The sequence below is a fragment of the Amphiprion ocellaris genome, chromosome 9 (genome assembly GCF_022539595.1).
Source record: "Amphiprion ocellaris isolate individual 3 ecotype Okinawa chromosome 9, ASM2253959v1, whole genome shotgun sequence".
Classification (NCBI taxonomy): domain Eukaryota; kingdom Metazoa; phylum Chordata; class Actinopteri; family Pomacentridae; genus Amphiprion; species Amphiprion ocellaris.
This window is the reverse complement of record NC_072774.1, coordinates 20,817,456-20,842,258: the sequence shown is the minus strand read 5'-3', so window position 1 is coordinate 20,842,258 and position 24,803 is coordinate 20,817,456. Positions and strand designations below refer to the sequence as shown.

The 24,803-nt window shown below is 38.3% G+C and overlaps 2 protein-coding genes and 1 long non-coding RNA gene across 3 annotated transcripts; 1 reads left to right on the top strand and 2 right to left on the bottom strand.

Moving 5' to 3' along the window:
• Positions 1–523: 523 nt before the first annotated feature.
• On the bottom strand, positions 524–3,999 carry LOC118469745 (uncharacterized). Its single transcript, XR_008602824.1, has 5 exons — positions 2,174–3,999; positions 1,451–2,022; positions 1,252–1,368; positions 1,109–1,149; positions 524–1,015 (listed from the first exon to the last, which is right to left on the bottom strand). It is a non-coding gene; the product is annotated as an uncharacterized LOC118469745 (long non-coding RNA).
• A 2,253-nt stretch (positions 4,000–6,252) lies between these two features.
• On the top strand, positions 6,253–15,269 carry LOC111563375 (cytochrome P450 4B1). Its single transcript, XM_023262424.3, has 12 exons — positions 6,253–6,616; positions 7,047–7,191; positions 7,291–7,335; positions 7,438–7,565; positions 7,733–7,857; positions 8,009–8,163; positions 8,299–8,405; positions 10,656–10,846; positions 10,977–11,110; positions 14,014–14,078; positions 14,362–14,444; positions 14,827–15,269. The coding sequence occupies exons 1-12, from the start codon at positions 6,434–6,436 to the stop codon at positions 15,002–15,004; spliced, it is 1,539 nt and encodes a 512-aa protein (XP_023118192.2). The 5' UTR covers positions 6,253–6,433; the 3' UTR covers positions 15,005–15,269.
• Positions 15,270–17,697: 2,428 nt separating this feature from the next.
• Positions 17,698–24,422, bottom strand: ppp1r8b (protein phosphatase 1, regulatory subunit 8b). Its single transcript, XM_023262437.2, has 7 exons — positions 24,328–24,422; positions 23,733–23,793; positions 23,248–23,401; positions 22,032–22,249; positions 21,435–21,579; positions 20,084–20,148; positions 17,698–19,854 (listed from the first exon to the last, which is right to left on the bottom strand). Exons 1-7 carry the CDS (start codon positions 24,378–24,380, stop codon positions 19,501–19,503), a joined length of 1,050 nt encoding a protein of 349 aa, XP_023118205.1. The 5' UTR covers positions 24,381–24,422; the 3' UTR covers positions 17,698–19,500.
• Positions 24,423–24,803: the final 381 nt, after the last annotated feature.

Below are 24,803 nucleotides of genomic sequence, written 5' to 3'. Positions count from 1 at the left end.
GAAGTAGCTGTTGTCATCAAAATATCCCTCAAAAGTCAAAGTGCTCATAATACTAAAATCTGTTGTGTACAGTATAATATTTTTTTATTAATAGTGATGTTCCTTACTGATGAACCTGCAAGCTGCAGTTATAGTTGCTGGTCAAGGAGGTGTCTGCTTCATTTAGTCTGATCTATTTTTGCATTGTGAATCTATTACTACAGCCATATTTTATTAGCTGATCATGTTTTTGTTAGTAAACCCTGAATCTGCAAACCAGTATAGCTGTAAAATACAATGCAGAGGACTAAATGTGACAGTATATTCTATAAAATGTAGTGAAATATCATTTAGCTACATTAAATAAGTGAATGTGCCCAATATAAGTAGCACTTTAATGCTACTGTTTTTTGAGGTTTAACTAAAAAACTTCTTTACATACAGCTGAGTATATTAATCAATGTTTAATCAACAAGCTGACAGATCAGTATAGTAGAAGAAAGGGATAAATAATTCAAAATTATGTACATAAATGTGCATAAGTCAAAGCCTTTTATTTTTGTTGTGGACTGATATAGTATGAAACACCCTTCTTTCCTGTTTTAGGGAGGATATTTCTGAGGTCTGGTAAGTAAAAAAAAACAAAAAACATTTTTCTATTATGCAAAGAATTCAATCAGCAATTATTAGTAAGTCTGAAAACTGGAAAACTGAAGCTCAGTGCTTCAGAATTTCCTCAGAAATTTCATGACTTTGCTTACCACCGACTGCCCACATGGTGGGCAAAGTCACATACAGGTTTTCTTATGAATTACAAGTAATGTATTAAGCAATGAAGGAATCAATTACTAAATCATATGACAAAAAGAATTAAAGTATAATGACAAGTGTCATTTACTGATCATCTTATACTTGGACATTTTCTCTATACATTTATTTCACTATAAATACAATCATTGTAAGTCACATGAGTGTTTGCTTCAGCGGTAGTCCTGATGATGATTGATGAATAAACCACTGAAGTCTCCTCTTCTACCTGCAGTACGAAGTAAGAAATTTCATTACCTAAACAACATGCAGATTGCTTTAGATTACATTATCAGCTTCATTTTAATCATCTAACACTCACCCTGCCATTCGAGCCACAGCTACAAAGGTGAATGGGACATGCTTTAGAGGAAGAGAATGTAGAATCAGAATCAAAAAGGAAACAAATAATCTAAAGAAAAGAAAGCATCTACTAACAACCAAAAAAAGACATTTTCAACAAACCTGCCCAAAATCTTGATCTGAAGTAAAAGATTAAAAGTGCCATTAAACTGAGACATGCAAGGACTACTGGTAATCCACAAATAACTGGCATCAGATGTTCAGGCTCTGCAGGCATACCTGTGAAGCCAAAAACCTAAGTATTAATAGTTTATTTTAGCTCACAAATTCCATAAGAAGCATTATATGGCAAAACACCCACCTGCTGTTTTGTTGAATGCAGTTGATGGTACGTGAGTGCTGGTAACTGTGGTGGATCCATCAAAGTTCTGTTCTGCTCTGCAGCTTAAGGATCCATTTGCATCTACATCCACTGATATAGTCGTTGTGCCTACCTTCACATTTGAAGTCCACATCACACATCACAGCACAAGAGATGCATGAATCCTTATTGTGGTGAACTGTAATGCAGCAAAAAAAGATTGCAAGTTACATCTTTCTTTGTTTTTTTTATGTGAAAGAATTTGTGTGTGTGTGCTCGTTCCTCACCTGTAATTACACACAGGTTGACAGTAAGTAGCTTCTGCCAGTGTTTACCACATTTCCTCATCAAGCAGGTATAGTTCCCAGCATCTGCTCTGCTGACATTTACAATATGTATAGACTTGTTGGAAGTCACTATTTCAGGTCTTGATACTGATTTCCTGCTAGCAGCAGCACTACTCGGTTCAAAAATCCATTTTAGGTCCAATTTATTAAACTCACTTGGACATGAATGCTCAAAACTGCTGCCTGCAGTAATATAAAATGTCTGTTGAATTTCATGCAGAATTTCTGGAGAAAAAAAAAGAATAAAGGGCTTTGAGGATGGGCTTTAATAAATGGTTTTAAAACAATGTACTGAAAAGAATGAATTCAGAATGTTGATATATTAGATGGATTCTGTTTTTGAAATGAAATGAATAACAATCACAGCAATTCAAACCTTTCGTGACTCTGATGACTGTGGGCTGCTGACTCAGGCACTTGTCTTTATAACAGTTTTCACACCAGTACATTCCTTGATCATTCTCAGTAAAAGACCCGATGACCAAGGATCGATTGTTGGCAACTTTTCTTCTAGGATGACTGCGTTGATGGCGTTGTACTCCAGTCTTGTCTTGAAAAAATATCAGGATTTGCTTGCTAGTTTCATTCTTCGTGTAAAACCATTTGAAAGAGTCTGAGTCCCGGCTGTAATCTTGACAAGGTATCACAGCTTTACATCCCAACAAGAAATGAAGGTGAAGCGCTGCTTTTAAAACATAAGTTGTTAAATATGAATAGTTGCTTGAAAAATGTAAACCCTGAGCCAAAGTAAGTTTACAAAAATGTATTTCAAATATATTCTGATATTAATGGTTTAGTTAGTTACTTACTGTCTCCTGAGGAGGTGGATAACATCCAAATAATCTGTATAAAAATAAGAATAAAACCTTTTTGCATCATGGTTGAGGAGTTCCTGTCTCTGTGGAAAGAAAGACAATACTGAACAGAAAGCAAACACCCCCTTCATGGTTACAAAATAACAGCTCATCAAAAGATACATCAGAGCATCTCCATCGCAAGCGAACACCAAATTCAAGTTGACATATCGGAAGTGGTCCAACAACTAGTGCAGAGGAAATTAAGCATAGCCTTCACCCACACTCTGTCTGATGGTGTGGTATCTATTTCATTTTTTGCATTAGTACAGGTGTTACAGTATGTGCAACAGTGGCAAGATTATTTTCGAATACAGAGATGTCAGCCCTGTACGCACACTGCGATTTATGCTGTTAGACATGTATGAAATCATCTGTGAGAAAATCCAAAATTGTGATTAAGCTATTTGCAGTTTATTCATCTGCCAATAACTGAGCTACAGGTTTGTTGAAGCACTGTGAAAATTCAAAGCATATATCAGGAAACAGAAAGCAAACACTGCTTTCAGTGATGAGAAAGTGCAACAATGGAAAAGTTTGCGTGATGAGAAAGATATGAGTAAGATGTGAGTCACAGAAGCTCAAGAATGTTAGTAATAGTAAAGTCAAACTATTTTAAAACTGCTGTTTCATTCATGCTCTTTAAAGCACAATCTTAGCACTATACACTAATAAAAACTTCAAATAGCACAATGCAAACAAATATGAACTCTTCGGTCTTTATGTCCACAGAAAAGCTGGAGAATGTTTTGAATCTCCATAGTGATACACAGTGGAGATTCCATTATGGTATGGGGTTCCATTTGTGTAAACGACATGGACAAATTAGTTCAAATCCATGGTATCATGAACAAGAAATTCGACCACATCATCTTAGTGCATCATGGAATCCCTTCTAGATTGAACCTGATTGGTTGTGGATTCACAGACCAAGAAGACAATGACCCCAATCATACTTCAAAACTGTGCAGAGACTACTCGACAAAGAAAAAGGAATCCGGAGTACTGGAACTGATGGACTGGCCAAGTCAAAGTCCAGACTTGAATCCATCCATCTATCCATTGTCTCCCGCTCATCTGAGGCCAGGTCGCAGAGGCAGCAAACGAAGCAGGTCATTGAACAAATGGATTGATTGAATTCAAAAATAGATCGCACAAAAATTTCATCCAAATCAAGTCTCTGGGAACAGCTTTGAAACTCATAAACAAAAGAGACTGTCGAAAAGTAAATAAGAACAATCCCAGCAAAGATGCAAGCTGTTATGAGGGCCAAAGGAGGTCATACAAAATGTTAAGATTTTTGGTTAATATATGTAAAGAAGGAGTATTTAGTTGTTCCAGTTTTTTATTTGCCTAATAAATAACATTTTTATTCAATGGCAGGTGGTCTAATAGATTTGTTAAGCACTGTTTTTTACTTTACATCTATAAAACAGACCATATAGGTATGTATGTATGTATGTATGTATGTATGTATATATATATATATATATATATATATATATATATATATATATATATAGAGAGAGAGAGAGAGAGAGAGAGAGATACATGTACATTAAAGGATTAATTCACCCAAGCAGTACTTATTACAATATCATAATGTGGTTCCTAGGATTTGCATTTGGACAAATCGCGTAATTATCAGTTAAAATTATAATGGAATCATATGTAATGGCCTTTGTGGTGTCTTGATCTTAATCAGGACAGTCTGAAAGGTTGGAATGAGGCAATACACAAGGACAACTCTGGATATTTATATATATTTATTTTACACAATAACATTAATTAAAAATAAAAGCTAAACACACAAAAGTAAATTAACTCTGACTCCTGTTGCAAAATCACTGATCTGACTAGAGAGACACACAGAGATAGACGTTAACATGCGGCAGTAGATATAGCACTGAGTCGATAAACTGGACATATCTCACTTTTTTACCTTGGTAAAATGTATTTGACTTTTAACATTTCATGCCACTATACCCCTTTCTGAAGTGAGCACAGCCTCCCAACTGAATTATCTTCCTTCCTTCTTCAGCTCTTTTTCCAGCCCTCTAAAAATTCCTCCACTTAACTGCATTATCACTGCAGAGTTGACAGAAATACTGGTAACACTTAAAAAGGGTTTATTCACTAACGCTGGTTCTCCTTAATTAAGGTGACAACTACTTCCATTAGTAAATGCTGTAGTTAAAAAACATTCTAGGGCATTGTGTGAATTTAAAAAACATACATCACTGAAACAGACTCGCTCAGCCTCCTGTAAGGACAGATTTTCCTACACAGAGGCCATATATGATGGCTTGCCAAAAGAAAATGGTTCATTTTTAAACAATATAATTTACATGTACCATTTTACAGCAGAGCAAGCCATGATAGATAGGTACATACATAAGTAGTGTCATGAAAGGCATACTAGTTATTTAGGTACAGAAACAATTATTTTCTGTAGTTCTGTTCTTTTATATGGGCTGCACAGTGGTGTGCTGCACAGTGATGTAGTGGTTAGCACTTTCGCCTTGCAGCTAGAAAATCCCTGGTTCACATCCCGGCCTTCTTGGGATCTTTCTGCATGGAGTTTGCATGTTCTCCCTGTGCATGCGTGGGTTTTCTCCAGGTACTCCGGCTTCCTCATACAGTTCAAAAACATGCTGAGGTTAATTGATTATTCTAAATTGCCTGTAGGTGTGAATGCGAGTGTTTGTTTGTCTGTATGTGTATCCTACGACAGACTGGCGACCTCTCCAGGGTGTCCCCTGCCTTCGTCCCAAGTCAGCTGGGATAGGCTCCAGCCACCCCCCCCAGCTCCCTTTGACTGTACAGTGAAGTCCACCAGTCTCTTTTCCTTTGCAGCACGGTCAGTGACAGCCTGCATGTGGAGTGGAACTTCCTGAGTCATGGCACTCTGTCCTGGCTTTCTGTAAACTGGTATAAGGGTTCCCTGGAGCAAGCATCTGGCTTCATCAGTCCAAAAAGCAAACCTCTATCTATGCCTTTTAAACAATAAGATTCATCTAAGGTATTGAATGGGAAAAAGCTAATACATCGGTGAAAAAAACTGACATGCATAATCGCTCTCAACAAAGACTTCCATCTACAGTCTGATGAATTTAATGTTGCTACCAGATGTTCTACTGACATGGTACCAATAGTGTGTTATGAGTTTGTAAAAGTGGAAGTGAACCTCTAACTTGCCACTAAAATTAACATACACATTTTGTTTAGGGTTGTCCCCTCTGTTTTGAAACACTCCATGAAAGGAAGACACCACCACTTCTGGATCAAAGGCATGAACGTTAAACAAATGAAACGTTTTGTAACAAACTAAAAAAACAAGTACTCACGTCGTGGCCGTCTTCCATCATGGCGATAAATGCTGCTGTTTCATTTAGCATCAACTCGGCAGGTAACACAAACACCGGGGCCCTAGAGGAAGCAGGTAAAAAAAAAAAAACACAGGTAAAGGCATTCAGGTAAAGAAACCGTAAGATGTGCATTTTGGTGATCGTCTATTGGTAGGTGGTGCTGTCTATACAAATGCTCTAAAAGTGCGTCGTAAAAGAAGAGCGCAGCCCTGAGGCTGCAGCCTCCGGCTCTGCAGACCGTATATGCTGCAGACACTGGAAATTTCCGGCAGCACGTAAAGCCGCCGATAGGTTGACACCTTCACGTAGTCTTGGCGATGTTTGCGCTGCACAACACAAAACAACGAGGTCACGCCTTGTGGTGAACAAAAAGCTATTTTTTTTTCCATCAGCAGAGTCTTCGACTGCGTCGTCATGGAGTTTTCTGAAGCTTTGCTGAAGTTTCAGCTGAACTGGCCTCACTTCTTTGCTGTGTTCTGTCTTGTCGTTGTTGTCTATAAATCAAGTGTTTTCGTTTTGAGAAAAAGGGATGCGCAACGAAACGTTGAAGCTTTTCCAGGACCGAAACCAAGCTGGCTGTTCGGACATGTGATGCAGGTAACTCAGCGAGCCACGAATGAAGGCCTGCAGCACCTGCACGAGTATCAGAGAATCAGCTGAAGTGCAGCAGTAGTAAAGAAAGTGTTGGAAGAGTTTGCAAGTTTTAATTAAAGCATTTAATAATGATGATCAAAATGTTTGTTATGTGGTAGTGGTGTCTTAAATCGTGTGGTTGTTGTGTATTCTTTATCATTCTGAGTCAGTCTGTAGCAATTAAGTACTTTTCCTTTGATACTTCAATACGTTTTACCAGTGATAATGACAGACTTTTGCCTCAATATAAATGTGAATAAAAATGGAGTGCAGCCACTTTGACTCTGCTTCTAAATGCTGATTTTATCACTGCAAAAAAAGACATGCAGTTGTTGTACTACTTGTGTTTGCAAGTTTTCTCAGTTTTAATTTTTATTTATTTCTTTATTTTAAGTTCAAACAAGATGGGACAGACTTGGACAAGTTTGTGAAATGGGGAGAACAGTATCCTTATGCTTTTCCGACCTGGTTTGGTCCCCTTGCTTGTTATCTCAACATTCACCATCCAGATTATGCAAAGACTATTCTGGTATCATCAGGTGTGTGAGCAATATATTTTTTTAATGCCTGTACTGAAATGATGCACAATTGAAACAGTGTTGTCATTTTTAAAAATCCATTTGTTTGTTTCCTAACAGAGCCAAAATGTGATTTGGCATACAAGTTTCTGGGGGCTTGGATTGGTAAGACTGCTTTGCCTTTTTCTCCTCCAGCATATTTTGTCTTATTGTTTTTCTTTAGCTGCTTTTCTTACTCACACTCATACTGTTTGTTTCTGTGTTCAGGAGATGGATTATTGCTGTCAAAAGGTCAGAAGTGGTTTCGCCACCGAAGACTATTGACTCCAGGTTTCCATTATGAGGTTTTGAAGCCATATGTGACACAGATGGCAGAATCTACTAAGGTTATGCTGGTATGTAAATGACAGTTCATAGCAGATAATGGAATCCCTAAGTGGGGATGTGATGATCAACTCATTTAGGCCTTATAGGTTAACATGCCACCCAAAGTTGACCAAGTTAATGAGTGTGTAGGAGTATTTTCCCACAGAGATGTCACATGTTTATTCATTGTTTCCAGAACAAATGGGAAAGTTTTGCAAAGACCAACAAGACTTTTGAATTGTTTGAACAAGTGAGCCTTATGACACTAGACAGCATCATGAAGTGTGCCTTCAGCTACAACAGTAACTGCCAGACAAAGGGGTGAGTCCATTTAAGTCTTTCACAGCCATTCCCAGTTTGAGTTTGATGTTCTGCCTGACTGACTACTTCAGTTGTAAATCAAATCCAAATCAGTTGTCTTGATAATGAGTGGAGGAAATGCCATTAATGTTTGTCCACATTCTCATTTCAGTGGAACAAATGCCTACATCAAAGCAGTTTATGAGCTCAGTCACCTCAATAACTTTCGGTTCAGGACGTTTCCATACCACAATGACCTAATTTTTTATCTCAGTCCACATGGTTTCAGATACAGGAAAGCAGCCAGGGTGGCTCACAGTCATACAAGTAAGTTCTGGTTTAATTTCCAACAGTCTAAACATTTGCTTTTTGATATCAATGGGGTTAGAATCAATCACTTTGCAATTTAGTATGTCCATTTCTAGAGTGCAAATGCTCCTCTGTTATGTCCTTCTTTTGAAGATGAAGTCATAAGAAAGAGAAAAGAAACTCTACAGGAAGTGAATGAGCTCAGCCGCATACAGGCCAAGAGAAACTTGGACTTCCTGGACATTCTTCTCTTTGCAAGAGTAGGTTCCAAACCCCGATTTCACAAAGTTACACATTTGTACATCTGCTTAATGACAAGTCACAAACAGTTGAGGGAGTTAACTGTACTTTGATGACTGCTGCTGCCACGAGTCCCTTTGTGCTCTAAAGAAAACGGTGTTAAAGCACTGAAAAGTGTGACATTAATCAGATGTTAAAATGGCAAACAAACATAATCAGCAAGGCATGACGATGTGAGACAATGTTTAAACTGCTGTACACAAAGTGACCTCCACAAACTTGAGATCAGATAAGAGATGACAGCATGTGACAAGTCACAGTGCCAGTCAGACACATAACATTCCCATTAAAGAGTCACCATGTCCAGCATGTTAATGTTCACTGATACAAAAGCAGCAGTCAGGCTTTTTGTCCTTTTGAGCAGCAACATGAAGACAAGAACTCAAATTCTTGGTGCGAAGGGTGATAATCTAGGGTAAGGTTTGCCATCCAAACTTTGGTTCCTGTTATCATCCCTGATCTGCCAGGGGAAAACAAAATAACCATTTTTTGCATAGACTACAGGCAGTTGATGCTGTCTGTTAGAAATAGAGTTCAAGTCAGAATTTTGTTGTTGAGAAAAGTGCTCAACAACATGATCTCCATTTATGAATAATTATATTTTAAAATCAGTAATAAAATGGCCAGATCTTTATTTAACAAATACAAGTCCACAAGTTAGCAAAGCTGGAGTTCATTGAATAAGAAAAATTGGTGGTCTGGGTTAGAGCTGCTATTACTTATAAAAAATAAAAATAAAAAAAAAACAACACACTGAGAAGATAACCAGAAAGTAATCTGACACACTTAGGTTATGAATTTGTTCCCAGTCAGACAAACAGGCTATAAACGGCAACATTTTACTGCTCTGGCAATGCAAGAAGCACCTCGATAAGATAATTCCTAAAGCACAATGCCAAATGATAATGATATTTTGCGAACTGTTTGGGAAGATACTGCAGTACTAAGTACATTGTAAAAAGGGAACTACACAACAACAAAACAATATCCCAAATGGGAAGTACAGTGGGGAGAACTTCTTGATTCATGAGCCCTTTGCTGTATCTGGGCCTGGACAGATCGTCCTCTTGAGGGGAAAATGAAATCCTTCCTTAAGAGAGGTATTCTGCAGGTTAATATCAGGATAGTTGAAGCTCAGTGGAAGTTAGGTGAGACAGCAGGACCATGACCTGTTAATCAAAGTACATATACTACAGAGTGACTTCAAACAAATATAATCTTATTACATTTGGGGCAGCCCAGTTGGAGTTGAGACTGTAGCCTAGTATAGATACTGCAGAATGACCTCAAGGTAGATTTAACACCAGAACACCAAACATTCCAAGAAAGTGGCTGAGCTGTCGCAGTAAGGATTCCTGCTTAGTATTGATCTGAAAAATTTATTTGAGGCTGTTAGTGGCTCAACCTGGTATTAAATCCTAGAGTTGATTTTTCTTTTTCTACTAGTAATGGGTATGTTCAGTACTTATTATATATTTTTGCATGTTATTAATTTAAGTGTGTACCATTTGTCCACATTTTCAGACCAGTTAAGGCAGAAAACAATATTATTTCAGAGGTGAATAACTAGACAGACCTCTGTGAATTCCAAAACTCAACACCGACCTCAAAATGTTTACTGTTCATTTAATATTTTGGTTTCATATCTTTGATTTTGGTTTCATCAACAAGTACAGTGTTTGTTTTAAAAAGTACGTCACAAATTGTGGGTGTAAAAGAATCAAACTCTCAAGACAAGCATCTTGAAGTCAGCGTCTCTTTATTCAGGTACTACACAGGATCTCACACAACACCAGGTTATGGGAGAGGAACTCCCCGAACAAGAAGGATGACAATATTTATAGACTTGTATCACGTTGTTTAGCTACATGTAAGTTCTATCTGTGCTCAATTGTTAGTCTTTTGTTCTGTCAAGGGAGAGAAGCACAAAGTCTCCTTATTTATAATAGGAGTGTAACTCTTCCTGCCCAAGGTGCTGAGAGTGTAGCTCTCTCCTGTCAAGCCTCTGGCACACATCCCTTTTCTGCACTTTCACACAGATCTTTAACCTCTCATAGAACAGGTAGTACAAACTTTAATATTTTTTCCATCACATATACACTGATTTCTAGTTTTATTAGGTGTAGTAGTTGTGATACTTCAACTACTTTAAGAAGCATGGTTATTTCTCTCTCTTTTTTTTAAATACTCGTTTGTTATTTCACCGTCAGGATGAGCAGCAGCAAGGGCTGTCAGATGAAGATATACGAGCAGAAGTAGACACCTTCATGTTTGAGGGCCACGACACCACAGCCAGTGGCATCTCTTTCGCCCTCTACTGTCTTGCCTGCAACCCGCAACACCAGAAGATTTGCAGAGATGAAATCAATGAAGTTCTGGGTGGCAAGGACACTATGGACTGGTAGGCTTATTCAGTGACAACATTGCAATGTGGAATCCAGTTAGTCCCATGCTGTACCACCACTTTTTTTGGTGAGGCATCACTTCATTGTTTCTTGATGACTAATGCTGCATGTCTTTCTTATTATAAGGGAGGATCTCAGTAAAATTCCATACACTACGATGTGTATAAAAGAATCCCTTCGTCTTTACCCTCCTGTGCCAGGAACAGCCAGAAGGATTACCAAACCCATGACCTTTTTTGATGGAAGGACTTTGCCAGCAGGTCAGTGATATTTCTGTGTAATTCTAAAAAAAAGTAAATGAGAATGTATAAATTAGGTTTTACCCTACTGGGAAAAGGTAAAATATTAACTTTTATAGGTTTACATTATGGACCTCTCCGACCTATGGACTTTGTGTTTTACGAAACAAAACCAGTAAGGTTAACCATGTCTGACACACATTCAGTATGTTTTCCATCAGTTAGTTAAACTCTTACATTAAGCATATACAGTCATGGAAAAAAAAAATATTAGGTCACCCTTGTTTTCTTCAATTTCTTGTTCATTTCGAAGCCTGGTACTACTAAAGGTATATTACCTGAAGAATACAATGAACACGACAAAAAAATGCAGCTGATAACATAATACTTTATGTCCTATTTGACATGCTTAAGCTTAATTGTATTCCCAGGGTATATAAGAGGCCATTTCATGTCATAAGCAGTACTGCACATGTAAAGGCCTAGAGTGGTTTCCTGTTGACATTCAAGCCGTAGCACAACTCAGAAGTTGTCAGCTCTCACATAATGCCTAAAACAAAAGAATGATGTGAAGCCACAAAGGCAACCACTGCTGGAAATTGGTATGAGTGAGAGACAGGTAGCGAAAAAACTGAAGATCTCCAAGATAGCCATTCATTACACCAAGAAAAAACAAGCCAAAGATTTTACTACCAAATTGCTAGCTGGTCGCGGCAGGAAAAGTCTTTCTCCCCTACAAGATGACCGTGCACTCATCCGTTCCTGTGTCAAGAATCGTCGTCAGACCTCCAGAGACCTTAAAAAGTGGCCACTATCGAGAAATGTGACTTGTTCTGCAAGGGCATTTTGAAACTGACTTCTTGAAGCTGATCTGAAGTTTGCTGGGGATCACAAGGATTGGACTGTTGATGATTGGTGCTAAGGTCCTCTTCAGTGATGAATCCAGTTTTCAGTTGATGCCCACTCCAACCAACTTACTGGTTAGGAGGAAGCCTGGAGAAGCCTGCAAACCTGACTGTCTGCCCCTACAGTAAAACATGGGGGTGGATCAGTGACCATCTGGGGTTGTTTCAGTCTGGGTGGAACAGGGCAAGTGCAATTGTGTGACGGGTGAATGAACCAGGTCATGTAAAGGGCTACTCTTGAAAACAGTCTTCTTCCATCAGCTGGAAAACTCTTTCCTGCCTCCAATGACTGGATTTTCCAACAAGACAATGTCCCTTATCACAAGGCAAAGTCAGTTAAAGCCTGGATGGAGAACCAGAACGTTGGAACAATGCCTTGACCTGCTCAATCACCAGATCTAAATCCAATTGAAAACCCGTGGAAAATCATCAAACGCAAAATGGAGAACCACAAGCCCAAAAACAAAGCTAGTTTGTTTGAATTTCTGTAACAGGAATGGACTGCTGTGACAGCAGAACAATGTCAGAAGCTGGTGGAGAGCATGACAAGACGCATGGCTGCATTCATCAGAAACAATGGTTATGCAATCAAGTAGAATAGAATAGAATAGATCTTTATTGTCACTGTTATAGAAAACAATGAAAATCGGTTTGGTACTTTCTGAATAGCAGCATTGAAAATAGACTATATAACACACTAAAAATATATACAACATAAGAGCAAACCCTAAAATATATACAACATAAGAGCAATATACAATACGGAAACAGTTCATGGTTAGAGACCTGCTCTATATATGATTATTGCACATGAAGTATGGATTGCACTGATATGAATATTGCACTTGTGATATGTGATATTGTCATTCAGGGGGGAGGGAGCAGACATTTGACAGCTTGGGGATAAAAGCTGTTTTTGAGTCTGTTGGTTTTGACTCTAAGTGTCCTGTCTAGGGAGGGGGGAGAAAAGAGAGTGTCCTGGGTGTGAGGGGTCTCTGGTGATTCCCCTGGTTTTCCTCTGAAGTCTGCTGATGTAAACGTCTCTGAGGGGAGGTAGTGTGGTCCCAATCACCCGCTCTGCTGCTCTCACCACCCGTTGCAGGTCCTTCCTGTCCTCTGTAGTGCAGTAGGTCAGGAGGCTCTCAGTGGTGGAGCGATAGAAGTTTATGAGCAGCTTTTGGGGGAGATGAGCCTGACACAGCTTCCTGAGGAAGTACAGTCTCTGTTGGGCCCTCCCCACCTGGTGTGAGGTGTGGGTGAACCATGTGAAATACTAACTCCTGTGTGGATCATGGAACTAAAACAGGCAGAAAAGAAAACATGAAATGCCTAAAAGCGCTGTTTTTGGCAGTACAATGCCATAGCTATTGATGTAAGAACTTAAATGATTTTGGTTATTATCAAGAAAACCGTGGAAAATGTCTAGATATCAGCTCTTCAATTAAACTCTTATGAGCTATTTTTGATATCATATTTGTCCAAACAAATGTACCTTTAGTTGTACATGACATTAAAATGAACAATAAATTGAAGAAAAGAAGGTTCGTCTAATAAATTTTTTTCATGACTGTATTTACATCGATCAGGTATAATATTAGACCACCTCCCTAATATTGTGTTGGTCCCCTTTATTCTACTAAAACTCCTCTGACCCAGTGGGGCATGGACACAGGACCTCTGGGGATGTCCTGTGGCACCGGAATGGTGGCAGTGAATTCTGTGGATCCTGTGGGTTGCAGAGTGGGACCTAGCTAGATCAGGCTTATCCTGGCACATCCCACAGATGCTCAATATGATTTGGATCTGGAGAGTGTGGAACCTGGGTGAACACCTTAGCTCTGTCGTGTTCCCCGGGCCTCTCCTGAGCAGTTTTTGCTGTGTCGGGGTGCATTGTCCTGCTGAGGGTGACTTATTGACAGGTTGCTGGTCAGTGATAAATATATGGGCTTGGTTTGTTTGTATTAGGGACTCTACACACAGTGTGTACAATGTCTTCAGACGTGCCTTTTTTATTTGCAGGTTTCCGCATTGGAATAAGTGTGTTTGGAATTCACAGAAATGCAACTGTCTGGGAAAACCCTGATGTAAGTCCAGATGATTTCACTCTTAGAACAACCCATAACATACTATTCATTGTCTGTGGAACTGATAGAATAAGAAGTATAAAGTCTTGTAGAACTCTGAGCATAAAATGTGTCAAATACTAGACAACATTGGCACATAATTGATGCAAACCTTACAGTGTCCTGGTTGTTTAACTGACTCAGAATTCAGTTCTCCATGAACAAAAAAGGATTGGGAAGTGTGTTATTTACGAAACCCGATTTTTTTTTTTTTTCCCCCCCCACACATCTTGTGTAATTGCAGGTCTTTGATCCACTGCGTTTCCTCCCGGAGAATGTTTCCAAGAGGTCACCTCACGCCTTTGTTCCCTTCGCAGCTGGGCCAAGGTCAGTCTATACCTGATAGTGTGAGTCTGTTAAAATCTCAGTTTACGGCTGGTAACTGTGTACTCATATTTCTAACAACAGTCTAAACTTTGTGAATGTGTAACATAGCACTAGCCCGTAATCCTTTTTGTTGACTCGCGCAGTAAAAAACTTGCGCAATGTAGAGGAAAGGTAAACTCCGTGTAACTTGGCATGATCCACTACAAAACAATACACACCTGTGGTACTGAATATTTGTTTGATTTGATAAAAACAACTCCTGTTCTTCCTTCTGGTCCATCTGCTGCATATCTCATTCTCATTAGAATGTGTTGCTCATATTGTTGCTGAAATTATTGATTTTCTCTTCATATTTGTTGTGTCTTATGTTGTCCTCCCTCAGAAACTGCATTGGTCAAAACTTTGCGATGAATGAGATGAAAGTGGCAATTGCCCTGACACTGAAGCGCTACGAGCTGATAGAGGATCCCACTTTCAAACCCAAGATCATTACTAGACTGATACTCCGCTCTCTCAATGGCATCCACATCAAGATCAAGCCTGTAAACCCAGTGGAGTAATTAAAGAGAAACACGTGATGCGACTGCTGAAAATACATTGTTCAGTTAGTGATTAATTTAGGTTGATCTGAAGTAATAGTATAATAGTAGTAATAGTAATATCTACCGTTTAAGTTAGACATGGAATGTTACAGATAATTAGAAATTGTATTTTGTATATGTTCAGAATCAATTGCTTGTTGAAAAGTTGTAATCTGCTACTAACCCTGAAACACTATCTTACAGTGTTTCTCACGTTGCATCAGAAATAAAATTCTCAAAACTGCTTGTTCAATTTTCACATCATTGTGTCACTTGTGCACATCAAAAATAGAAGTTTTTCTTTTCTTTGAACAAGTTGCAAATGCTTTGGTACATCCATGCAAATGATTTTATACAATTCTCTGCTGTTTCCTACATTATCAGTTGCTTATGTTGATCAAAATGTATCGTAAATGGGTCTCTGTTGAATAGTCTCACACCCCACAACATTTAGGCATTAGTTCATAAGTCTTTACATGCAAAATGGTTGAACGAGTTGTCATAATATGTCAAGGATATTTCTATAGATTTCCATTAGACTTTTTTTTTTCTAAATCTGTCCTGAATTGGTAAATTGCTCCCAGGTGAATCTTGACTTTCTCTAACGAAGGGAAATGTGCATTCACAGCATTTTGGTCTGATAACAGATATTCCAGCTCTGATCTTGTGTGTCGAACTAGGACCTGTTTTTTAATGATTAGTGGGTTTTTTTCTCAGTAATTGTTAGGCTTTGACATGTCAGAATATTATTTTATTTTTGTCCAACCATCAGATATCCAATCTGTGAAATCTGTCCAGTGTCAATCTACAATGACATAAACAATAATTGTCATCAAAATTTTAGCCATAGTTTACATCAGAACATCGTGAAGTCTTGGTGTGTATGCATCAGCTCTCCCATCTTAGCCACTCAAACTGGTAGCTGCTGAGCGTGTTCGTTTTTTGAGAGAGAAGATGAACTACTTCTCTCCACTTAAGCTGTTTATTTTCTAATATCAGTGTCTCAAAAGAATCTTGTACACGGACCTTTTCTGTTTGGAACAGCGCCTCAGAAAAGGATCAAGTCTGATATGAACAGAACACCTTTTACAGTATGGTGAAATGTGATTGGTTCCAGAGCACAAACATGTAATTAAAATATTGAAATGTGATTGGCTAAAGGTGTGGATAACCTGTGGTTTAGACTTAGTTCTCCCATTAGTTGGTGCACAGATATGTCCACATCTCTTGGTACACGATTCATCCAATCTCCAAGAACCGCACCCTGTGAAAAGAACTCTCCTAGAAACCTTTTCCTAGAAACCTTTTCCCGCTCTCTACCTGTCAATCTATTCCTTTGTTTGCTGTGATGTGATGCAGGTAGCTCATAGGATAATTATGGTTTCCACCCTTAAACAACCTTGAGTTACCAGTTTCAGTGCAATTAGTTATTACCTTATAAGGAAATGGGAATATCCTGTTAAGCAAAGCCAAATCTCTCATCTTTTTGGTGAGTGTATGTGTGAAAACTTTCCAGCTTGACCTGTCCCTGGTTGTGTCCCTGATGAATTCACTTCTTCAGAGCCTGGGACTGATGCTCTCCCTCCATTCAGGTCAATACAAATCATACATTATTTACACATTAAATGGTATTAGTATCAGTGTTTTACTACTTATATATATGGTATCAATTTCAGTTTTAAGCTAGTAGTGCCTTTAAAAAATAAATCCTAACATAACTCAGAGTCAAATGTTTTTCTGATTAATGCTTTTCAATAACCTTTTCACTGAGTTGGCTGCAGTCGTCTTCTGTCTTCTTGGTGTAGTTACACCCAGGTGTACTGATTCACAAATGGCCGGACACTTCAGAAACAGATGTCTTAATACTACAGTCACTTGAGTCACATTCACTGCACTCAGGAAATCTCCATTTCACTAAGTGTGTGACTTCTAACTTTTAGCAGTAACTTCATTAATTAACTCTAGATGGTTCATTAATATTTAAGGATTTTGAACCATGTCCCAGGTTTATGATGTGTGAACTTTTGTCTTTTAAATAAACCCTAGCCTTTTCTTGGGGACTATTTTGAACAGCAGTCACCTAAATGCACATCATCTAATTAATAACATTAAGTGTTATATAAGAAAGCAAGGCATATTAGCATGCATTTTTTTTGTTAACATACCCAATACACAGCATCAACATAACGATTGACATTCAGCTAGTTTTGGGGGGGATTTTGATGTGCTACCCCAAGACTTTCAGTGGCCCCATCTTGCCACCCCCATGAAACATTTGTAGAGACGCCCCTGTCTGTAAGAGTATTTGTTCATACATCACTAGGACACAGACCTCTATGACCATGTAGCTTGAATGGTAAGAGGTGTCAGTGAATCAAAGAAACTACAGCAGAGAGTCAGTAAAATTCCAATTTCCGTCTCTGCAGAAAGAGAAGCCAGGTGCATCGACAATTGCTCACAGAGAGAACTTAAAGTGTATGCCTCAACGTACAAGGGAGGTCAACAATTGCTTCAAATACACCATAAAATGATCTGACATAATAGATGTGACAGATCAGAAACCAATATTCCACTGCATACAGTCAAGATGAGCATTACCAGAGCAGTGAGTAGATTTGTGCACAACCTGAATGAAGCCTTAAGTATCATGAAGGTCCAGAAAAGTTCATTAATCAAAAGTAATTAATTTTTTATTTACAGCCATATCATTACAAAATCCACACACCCACAAGGACAAAAAGTCACCAGCACAGTTTGTAAAAATGAAATGTCTCTTTTTTTGTGTCTCAGATTTGCAACCTTTCACTTGTTTAAAGATTCCACAAAATGGCCACTTGAACTTTGAAGAAAACTAAGGTCATCTGGTCTTTTTCCTCATTCTATCAACGCAACCAGTCTGTTTTACAGTATCTATTAACCCATTAGTTACCATTAAACCAGGACATCTTGTTAGCTAATGCCTCACAAATCAATTTCTTTGAAAAGAAAAACAAATATTTTTTGTTGTGGCCTCATGGTCAAGACCCAGATCATACCATGTGACTCGAGCATTGTAGGTGTGATTCTTTTCTCCTTTGATCTCACCTACTGTTTAGTTTCTGTCACCTCTGTAGTGTCCACATTTGAAAGAGAAAAACCCCAAACATCACATTATCTATACCAATAATACCATTTCATTGGAGTTTTAAATTTGTGGTAAACTTTTTTTAAAAAACCTAATACAGCCAGCTGATAACATGTTTGACAGAGTGAGCTATGTTTTTACTACTGTGTGCAAAGACTGTTCCTATGTCTCTCATTGGTTCAGGAAAAGAAAACAACAGTCTAGTGTGAAAGATGTTAACATGCTATATAACCAAACTGTCTAAATCCAAACTTTTATGTTTTTACTAACATTGTATTTTTGCATCAAATTTGGTGTTTGTTGTTGTGCTAGAATCCATCCTGCTATATTCTGTTACTACTTGACAACAGTCCAATTAATTGCCAAACATAAAAAAAACTGTAAAAATCCTTGTATTTACAGTAGATCTGTGCTGGGAAATGGGCAACAAACCATTTTAAACTCAATACCAGAAAAAGTCAAAGGACAAGTATGATCAGTATATGGTTAGGACTGGGCAAATGGCTTTTACCTGCATGAGAATCCAAATTAATAACTTGAAAGCTGCAGCACCACTTTCATGGGATGCCACTTACATAATTTTGGTTAATGTTAGTGCAACAGGCTATAAACAATGCTACCTGCAAGCCTGCCATCAAACCTCAATGAAAACTCTTCAACCTTTGTGCATAAGTCACCATCTAGTGGCCTGTAATAAAAATGCAAGACACTTCAGTTGATTTGATATTGGTCTAATACATGTAATGAAAACTTTGAGTGAGAACAGTGAGTACAATATCTAATCACATTATATCAATGAAGCTTTCAAAAATAAAAAGCAGCCCTGTTTTTGACAAATTCTATTTATGTGTTGAGACGTTTCAGACTTTTCTGACTTCTCACAGTAAAATATCTCATATAAAAGTAGTTTTTTTTGCCATTTCTTTAAAAGCACTGTCAACATTCTGAAGGAGTGAAAAATTATTTAAAACGTGTAGAAAAAAAACACAGCTGTACATCCATCAAATCAAATCCATCGAAAACATAACTAAATGACCCATTATATCCATGTGGCCTGTCACTCAAGAAAAAAAAATCTGACTGCCACTCTGAGGCTCGCTGCCAAATCTTGTAAATTTAGGTTAATTCTGTTCGCAATAAAGAAGATTCTGCTGACTTGGTGATGTATATGATATCTTGTGACAGGGAAATTGTGTTACATCTTTTTTTTTTACCTAATGACAATAAGTGATGCAACAACAACAAAAAAACAAAACAAAAAATTATAATAAAGAATGGCTCTAGCTCTGCCAGGTCACAGTCCCTGATGTATCTGCTGGGAACCTGAGAGTCAGCAGCTTGAAGAAACTGGTTAGATGAGTAATGAGGGAGTGGGTTTCTTGCCCGGCCAAGCTTCTTTGGCATACTTCTTTTTGCGTGGCTCGTTGTGGGTCTCTGGGAGGTAGGGGGCTGTTACAGGTGTAGGGTTGAGGGTGACGGGTGGCTGGGGAGCCTCGGGGGCTAGGTCTACTTCTGGTGCTGGATTAGGGAAGGGAAGAGGAAGTCCTCCCTGCATTGCAGCACCTCCTGGAGCTCCTGTTGGTTGGTTCTCATGACTGATAGGAGGTAAGTCCCCATAAAGGCCACCACCCAAACTGTAGCCATGGATTCGTTTTGAAGTCAAGTCATCAAGACCCAGAGTGTTTTGGCCCTCTGATCTCCGTTTCTAGAGCAAGGATGGAAGGATATAAACTTTAAAAATTACACATTTAGCCCGATGTTACATGCTTACTACAAATAGCACTCTGCAAATTATTAGTGTTGAACACTGAGAATATTAGTGCCATGCATGCCCAGTGAGTTACACAGCATTAATTATTGTTTTTGCTTGAGTGCTACACACAGTTATACTTTGTACCCTGAAATACATTAACTGATCATACATCAAAACTTACCTTGATGGGGATGACAGCAGTCTGAATCATATTTCTAAAGCGTCCAACTGACGGGTCTATATCCTCTGTAAATAAAGAAAAAAACACAGTTAAAATACTGCTGAGTGCATTTCTTGCTCTTAACAAAATTGGAAATCAATGCATCTAATCAATGATATAGCTCGGTTATGCATTTACAGCATGATGCATAGTCCCTCGCAGCAAAACTCTTCCAATTTATCAGATAACTTTGTGGTTATAAATCAATGGGTTAGTGGTGCAGAGCTGCAGTTTGGAAATGGCTATGAGGTAACTGCTGGTTTCCATCTAATCTTAAAGGGCTTTATTTCAATCACAATTTCATCTGGTTTTGTTTCTGACAACAGAAACAGCAAAACATGTAAATGAGAAGACCTTTGTTTAAGATTTGACTTAAAATGCAGTACATGTGCTCACAGAGAGCAGGAGAAAAGCAAACAGATATAAACACTGGTTAAGCTTAGCTTGCACTGAGGCACAACAGATGACATGAGAACACAGAAACCTACACACTGTCCTTGTTTATTGGTTTCAAACAAGTCTTAAAGTTTCCAACAAATTCTGAATGTCCCTCAGCATTAGTAGTTCCACAGAGCTCTGATCTGTGGGTATATTATCAAAGCTAATGGTAACATTACGTACATTAGCCACGCAATATGCTAACAAGAGGGAGCTACTGTGGTGGTGAAACTGCCATCAATTTTGAAAGAAATTCACTGTATCTTCCGTTCCTTAGATTCTGGGAGTGCATGAAGACTACTGTCACCACTCTTGCAACCAATAATGGATCATTTGGTGTGTTTTGCTTGTGAGTTGGAAGCTCAGTCAGCAGCTCAGTATAATTCTTACTGGCTTGCATAGCTGGGAGACTATCTAGTGGTGCCTATGGAAAGGCAAAAACAATAGTCTTGCTATTTTAACAGCTTTTTCTTTACACCTCCAAGCTTGTAACTATCATAAAATCATTATCATGGATTTTCACATATGAGATTTTTAATTAATATACTTACATTTGTGGTGTTTTTCTAAGACGACAAATTAAGAAAATACAGTATATTCAAAAGATAAAATTGGTTGAGAGGTAAACTTGGAAAAATTGTTTTAGTCAAAAGTTTTGACTAAAATCATCTAAACTCATTTTCTTCTTCTGCTGTAAAACCTTCACACAAGAATCTGAAAGGAATTTACAACAAGACTATATACAATGACAGTCCATGATAAAAAAAAAAAAAGTTCAGTTTAGCATTATCAGTAAAATTGACTATTTAAATACAGCTTCATTGCAAGCTTAGATTTTGTGTTACTTGAGTGCCACATTCACTTTGATCCGTACCTGGGTTAATGATGGAGTCTTCTTCACTGAAGGTGACTCTGGAGTTCCGCCGTTTCCTCTTAGGCCTCTGGATTTCCAGGTTGCCTTCTTCAATGGTCAGCAGGGAAATGCGTTTGTTGTGAGCGGTGTTGAACTCTGTCAGGTTCTGGCAGGATACAAGCAACAAAAGCAAAACATGTGTAAGGTGTCTGCACTGTAACAGGGACATCAAAACTTTATAATATAACTGACTGAGCCGGATAGTAAAAATTTGTGCCACGATCCCAAGGGAAAAATGAACATAAATGCTTGTTAATAAATAGCAAATGACACAAACAGATAATCAAATCATAATGAGATTTTGCAGTAATTTTATGATCTTTTAATTTGACTGGTGATTTTATATTTGTTCAAGCTATGCTTTAAGTTGGGTAAAAAACACTGACCCTCCACATACTGTTGGAGCAGCCCAGACAGAGCCCAGACCTCAAACAGCTACTGAGGAATGTGAAGGGAGTTGCTCACATAAGGCACAAGATCTAGCCATTTTTCTTCCATTTTTATGCAGTTAATTTGTTTGACAAAATGAGCGTACTGTTGTCAGGAAACTTGATTTACCTCCAGCTCCGTCTCCTCCTCTGGAAGCCCAAGCAGTCCTTTCAGCTCCTCATCATCGCCTGTCTTACTGTCTCCTGTGCCAGCGCTGCCTTGGGTTTGGGGCTTTTCTCTGATCGTGTAGGTCCGCGTTGAGGCCCCAAAAGATATTGTAGAGTCTATAGGAACCTGCTGAGGCTTGTGTGCCTCTAGGCGGATGTGTCCAAGGAAGGTGCCATGTGCTAGATTGGCAACAATTAAAAAGGTTTAAAAGTTAGAACAGACCCTCAGCCTGTGAGATGATGCAATAATAAAATGAATAATGCTTTAAGATGGACCTCTGATCAATCGAAATGTGTACCTAGTCATTATTTGCAATTACCTTCCATTATTACTGTAAATATAACCACTTAATAGGCAGGTGTGCTTTAAGATAAGATAAGATAAAGTTCTTTATTTCTCCCCACGCCAGGGGAAATTTACATTGTTACAGCAGCTTATGTAACAGTAGACGTAGTGATAAGAATAAAATAATAATAGAACAATAGTAATAATATTTACAATATATACATATATTTACAGCTTCTTGCAGGACTCATATGTTATGCGTAATATGAGAACCTTCTGCCCAAAACCCAGCTACCCATCTGGTTTATCCTGTTAATGTGGATTTTCTAGAGCTTATTAGTAAAAAGTTGACTGTGAGAAACCTCACATCATTCTGTTGATACCAGATTAAATGGCTGGTAAAGTGCCTCATTCATACGACATTACAGGACAGAATATTTTTTGTTATTCCAAACTATTTTCCCTACTTTTCACATCAGATGTCAGGGAATAGTTTAAAAAGTTTTTTCAGAACCAAAACTACAATATTCAAACAGCATATTTTGTCTGTTTATATTACATTACATATTGTTTATATGGTCATATTTAGCCCAAAACCTAAATACTTCATATTAAATTTTCAGTGGTAATACACCGCAAAGAGAGAAGCTGAGCATTTAAGCTTGAAAACCAATTAAGTGACTATCTAAATAAATATAGCAATAACAATTGTTTGTCTATTGACCAGCTAGTTCTTGAACAAATCATTTCAGCTCTCATGTATTTTAACTGGCAGTTTTGGACACTAAGTTAGTTTCTTTGCTGGTCCGCTCATTTGTTGCCCTGGGCAGAACGTATGTCACACTTTTGCAGACACTGAAAAAGAGTAAAGAAGTATGAGTGTATGTCTTACTGCTGTTGAGGTCTATAAGGAAGACCCTTTTCAGATGTTTGTGGTACACTAGGGCTGCGTGAACTCGTGAACACGACTGATGGTCGATGGTGAAGTCACACCAGTCAGGGTTCCTCCCAAACAAGTAGTACTTCTTTTCATCTATGATAAGTTTCTACAAGGAGAGACAAGATTCCGTTAATTAGCATTTAAACAACCAGGGTATGTATAAAATCTCTGTGCCTCTGAGCCATAACTTAACAGTGTTGCTTTCCACTGAAAAGCTTAAATCTCAGGGCTGATGCTGCTCTCGCACCGTTTGAAGCCATGCAGCCATAGAAAACCCCAGTGTGAAACACATCTGAGACAAAGTAGACTGTCAGGCTCGTATCTGGTGCTTACAAGACCCATATTATTAGCCTTTACATCCTTTACCACGAGTGTAAAGTAACATTAATTAATAAGGCTGCTGTATCCTGAGGTAGTAATTCCAAGCTTCCAATTACCTCTATCAGTTTGTCTCCTTTCATCACGTCCAGATGGAGCCCCGGAGGCGGTTTTCCTGCCCTGAAAGCAAACAGTTTAAAACATTGAAACAACAGTCTACATTGCGGACAAGCGTGCGGGCAGATCATTACTGTGGATAAATGGAAATGGGAGTTTTGTTTTTCTTGTCATACCTAAAGATTAATTAATAAAAGTGAATACTTCGACCTCTACATGAAAACGTTTATGACAGTCGCCATCTCTTGCAGGAGTAAAACCTTCACGGTTATTGGCAAAGAAATATTTTATACTTAAAATACTTACAAGAATAAGTCTTGCTCGTATGACTGAAATCCTAATGTTCATAAGTACGATCCTTAAATTTAACATATATTCAGCAAAAAAATAACACCCAACGCCATTTCTAAATGAATGCCAACGTTAATGGGTTAGCCTGCTAGCTTGCATCGATGCTAATGTTAGCTACAGTAATTACGAGCTTTCCTCTTGTATAAAATTGGGATATACAAAAGAGTGGACCATACTTTTGCTCATTTGCACTTGATACTGCATCACAAACAAAGTGCTACAACTTTAGCATGTGCATTTTCTCACCATGATGGACAATCAAAAGGAGGGGGACTTTCTTTGCTTATTTTAGTCGCCATCTTGCTTCAGCCTCTAAAGCCCGAAGTGCATGTTGGGTAAACGTCACTTTGGATTATTGGGAGTTGTAGTCCTGCAATCCTACCAAACGACATCTAAAAAATATGTGGTATTAGACCATAAACCATAATAAGCGATATGTATTATTATTGTTATCATTACCGTTGTTATTGCAATTCTTTAATTGTGCCAAATTAATTTTTTAAAAAATGAATAACGTTTTTAAAGTTAACAGAGGCAAGTCTGAATTCCAATAAGAACCCCTAAGGGTCTTCAGACAGTAATTCTTTGACCCAAAATAGTTAAGCGCTGCTGGAAAAAAATAAAGTTTTGGACTGTATCTGAGTGGAGCTTCTGTGAAGAGGTGGGGGCTTGGTGGTGTATATTTGTTTGAAAGGCCTGATATAGGGGAGGAGTTTAGGCGT

Bases quoted from the DNA above. Each gene is read 5' to 3' on its own strand.
- ppp1r8b (XM_023262437.2), bottom strand. From the start codon at position 24,380: ATGGCGACTAAAATAAGCAAAGAAAGTCCCCCTCCTTTTGATTGTCCA. The intron at 22,250-23,247 runs GTAAGACATACA...TTGCCAATCTAG, and splicing joins CCTTATAGACCTCAACAGCA to CACATGGCACCTTCCTTGGA. The intron at 20,149-21,434 runs GTACGGATCAAA...CTTTATTTACAG, and splicing joins AGACTCCATCATTAACCCAG to AGGATATAGACCCGTCAGTT.
- LOC111563375 (XM_023262424.3), top strand. From the start codon at position 6,434: ATGGAGTTTTCTGAAGCTTTGCTGAAGTTTCAGCTGAACTGGCCTCAC. The intron at 7,192-7,290 runs GTGTGTGAGCAA...GTTTCCTAACAG, and splicing joins GACTATTCTGGTATCATCAG to AGCCAAAATGTGATTTGGCA. The intron at 7,566-7,732 runs GTATGTAAATGA...CATTGTTTCCAG, and splicing joins AATCTACTAAGGTTATGCTG to AACAAATGGGAAAGTTTTGC.